The sequence below is a fragment of the Ramularia collo-cygni genome (assembly GCF_900074925.1).
Source record: "Ramularia collo-cygni strain URUG2 genome assembly, contig: RCC_scaffold49, whole genome shotgun sequence".
In the NCBI taxonomy this organism is placed as follows: domain Eukaryota; kingdom Fungi; phylum Ascomycota; class Dothideomycetes; order Mycosphaerellales; family Mycosphaerellaceae; genus Ramularia; species Ramularia collo-cygni.
In genome coordinates this window covers 2,586-5,930 of record NW_019716303.1, presented here as the reverse complement: position 1 = coordinate 5,930, position 3,345 = coordinate 2,586, and the positions used below count along the sequence as shown (strand labels likewise).

The 3,345-nt window shown below is 52.8% G+C and overlaps 2 protein-coding genes; one reads left to right on the top strand and one right to left on the bottom strand.

Moving 5' to 3' along the window:
- Nucleotides 1–140: 140 nt before the first annotated feature.
- RCC_11542 (uncharacterized protein) lies at nucleotides 141–860 on the top strand (the record flags this gene model as incomplete). The annotated part of the gene is made up of 1 exon (XM_023776763.1): nucleotides 141–860. The coding sequence occupies one exon, from the start codon at nucleotides 141–143 to the stop codon at nucleotides 858–860; it is 720 nt and encodes a 239-aa protein (XP_023632531.1).
- A 582-nt stretch (nucleotides 861–1,442) lies between these two features.
- Nucleotides 1,443–2,876, bottom strand: RCC_11541 (related to serine/threonine protein kinase; the record flags this gene model as incomplete). XM_023776762.1 has 4 exons in its annotated part: nucleotides 1,443–1,648; nucleotides 1,712–1,877; nucleotides 1,938–2,580; nucleotides 2,638–2,876. 4 exons carry the CDS (start codon nucleotides 2,874–2,876, stop codon nucleotides 1,443–1,445), a joined length of 1,254 nt encoding a protein of 417 aa, XP_023632530.1.
- Nucleotides 2,877–3,345: the final 469 nt, after the last annotated feature.

The following is a 3,345-nucleotide window of genomic DNA, read 5'->3' as shown; positions in this document are numbered from 1 at the left end:
TATTCCTCAAGGCATGGGCGTCGGAGGGCTATGACAGGGAGAGCTTGGACCTTGCATGGAACGCAACAGCAGTTGTAGAAGCCACCGCACATCTATGTCCGAAGACTGTCGTCGTGATCCATGGACCTGGCGTTGTCTTGATGCCTTGGGCTGACAATGAGAACGTTACGGCGATTTTGTCAGCTCATTATCCGGGAGAGGAAATCGGGAATGCGATTGTCGATGTTCTTTGGGGGAAGCAAGAGCCTTCTGGTCGACTGCCCTACACCATTCCTAAAATTGAGTCGGATTATGGTCCACCGATCGTGAATCTGACCGGTGTGACTACAGACCCGAGTACGAATTTCACCGAGGGCCAACTCATTGATTACAGGCACTTTGATGCTGCTGAAATTGAGCCCCTTTTCGAATTTGGATTCGGCTTGTCTTATACTGAGTTCGAGCTGAGCCATGATCTGGATGTCAACATCAAGCCTCACCTCCCAGCGTCTCCAGACCGAACAATGGGTAAGATTCCTGGAGGTTGGAAAGATCTGTGGACCGAGGTAGCAACGGTCTCCGTGGAAGTTGGGAATGTGGGCGAATTATGGGGCTCCGTGGTACCACAGCTCTATCTTTCGTTTCCCCAAGATGAGACACCGTCTGGTACGCCTTTGAGAGTCTTGAGAGGGTTTGGCAAGGCGGTCTTGGAGCCCGGGGCCACTAAGAAGATGACATTCGCCCTGACTAGGAGGGATGTGAGCTTTTGGGATATCTCACAGCAGGATTGGGTCCTTCCAGACGGTACCTTCACATTCTCGGTTGGCTTCAGCTCGAGAGATTTCAGGGTCGAGCGAATGTCCCGTGTCAGAACTCAGTAACGGTCGATTGTGCTCTCGATAGATGGTAGCTCAGCCGGGAATCTAGCCGGTTTCTTGCATCGGACGCTGCATCCACATTCGGTATTGCTGGTTGAGGGCAGGGTGAATTCTCTCACAAAAGGTGATTTGCCCGTCCTATTATTCCGAACGATTGATGGCACTAATTGGAAACACATGARTGTAAATGCTTTCAAGGCCGAGAGGTAAGTGAGAGTCCTACCGTATGATGGACTGGATACATGCAGTGAGTATACTCCTCTGCAGATTTCCTCGTTCATCTTTGCYCGTCACTGCGCGCAGTATCAGAGCGTTTTATCAAATCTCTGTTTACAACAAGCGCCAAGGAGCAAAAATTCAGGCCAAGTCCAAGCGATCAGGGATTCAAACTCGTAGTAGTGCAGTCTGCAGTGCATGATCWGTAGGTAGTCGGTCAAGAAAGTATTTGTGCTCATCCGTCACGCCTTTCTTCCGAATTCCGACACCTTCGGGCCGCTCCCCCAAAGACATCAACTACCCCGAGAGTGGAGAATAGGTGTCTTCCAAACCGGCCGGGCGTGATCTGTGCGCCATACCTCAGTCTGGTCACTCTCCTTCAGTATACTTTAGAATCCACTCGTCCTCTACCAACTCCCGGGCGGAGCTACGCTGTTCCGGTTCCCACTGTAGCATCTTCCGCATGAAGCGCAGGAAGCACTCCCTTTCTTCTCTGCATTCTTCCCCATCGAGGAATCTCTCCCGTTGCTCAAGCGGTCTAGGTGAAAGCTTAGGAATATCTGCGATGAAGTCCCCTTTGTCGAGCGAGTGGTTAGCAAGTTCAATTTCATCGACGATTCCGGAAACCTCTCTCTCACCCTCGTCAGAAAAGAACTCGCTTCTCAGGTTTGCCCGAGCAAGAAGACTTGGCGGTGGAGGTCCGAGGAGAGCGGTCATCTCAGCGAGATGAGCTCGCCCCGTGTAGGTGCCGAATTCTGGATCGCGGCCGGTGAACAAGGGCTCGCCCTCGAAGGCATCCCACACCTACGAGAAGAGAAATGGGACTCAGTTGTGCGATTTGCTCTCAAGCCGATCAATGCTTACCATGCACCCCACGTTCCAAATGTCCACGCTATATGTCCACGGAATGTCCAAGATGATTTCTGGAGCGTGGTAGTCACAGGGCTGGACAACTTCACGATGCTCATGTCCATCGTCCAACGGCACGGCCAAACCAAAGTCGCACAGCATAGACAGGCCGAACTCCTTCGGTGTGCCCATTTCGCGGGACGGGTAGACGATGGTGCCATGCAGTTCCTTCTTTGGACTGGGCTCCTTCAACTCGTCACTCTCAAAACGAGTCAGAACCGACGAGTCTGCTTCGAGTAGGATGTTCTCTTCTCTGATGTCGGTATGTGCCACGTGACATTCCGTGTGCAGCAGGTCCAAGGCGAGGAACAGACGTTGGAGTACCAATGCCAAGACTGGAGCTGGCAACCTTCCGACGGGACTGCGATGTCTGATCTTGCGGATGCTCTCCCATAGAGGGGGATGCACTAKACATAGATGCCGCCCACTCGGACCTTCGACATCAAAGGAATTGAGTAAAGAGCGTATGGCACCACGGCCCGGGTGGTGGTCGGGGGATTCTGCGATCCGTTTGTAGGCGTCCAGCTCCCTGTCCAGCTCGCTTCCCCTCAATTCGGCGGACTTGACACAGACTTTGAGAGCAACGTACTGACACTCACTGAAAGGGGTGAGTGATGGGGACGGCATGGTCCAACGTGAGGCTCGTAGAACTCACTGAAGGTCTCGTGCCAGCCAAACAGTCGAGCTTCCGCCAAAGCCCAATTTTCCCACGACTTGATAGCGGCTCTGGAATGTTTGTCCAATTCGAACGGGATAGTACACCTTCGCAGCGTAGCCTAGCAACGTCTCCTCCTCGATCTTTTCTTCCGCCGGGATTAAGACACGGTTTCCCCTCGAATGTACGTGGAGCTTCCAGGTGCGGCGCAGGGAAGGCTTCCATACGCGTTTCAGCATCGAGCCAGCTACGGCCTGAGCCGGACCTTCACTCTAGCCGCGCTAGAGTCACCACCATGGATGAATGAAATGTTGGCGTGGGTGCTGGATGATGCGTATGTTGATGTGATGCACAGAGTCCACAGTGAAGTAAGAACCACTGAATACACCTGCTTACCTTAATCCACCACTCCTTCCTCTATCGTGGCGGCCAAAGTGTAGGTAGGCACGGATTAAACCTGGAATTGCCGGACCAAGGGCCAGTGAAATTGAAGATTGCCGCCTCTCCCTCTCCTTGTGGTCAATCGACGATAACGCTTACGAACCGGTGGCTACAAGCACAAAAAGCAGCAGCCTTACGGGGAGTTAATCCCGGGGGATCAAATGTCTGACTGACCTAAGAATGTCTTTTTCCTAGACAGCCGTGCTGCCGTTGTTATAGGAAATGCAAGATTTTTGCCTGCTACAGCTAAGGCAGCCCTAGAGGGCG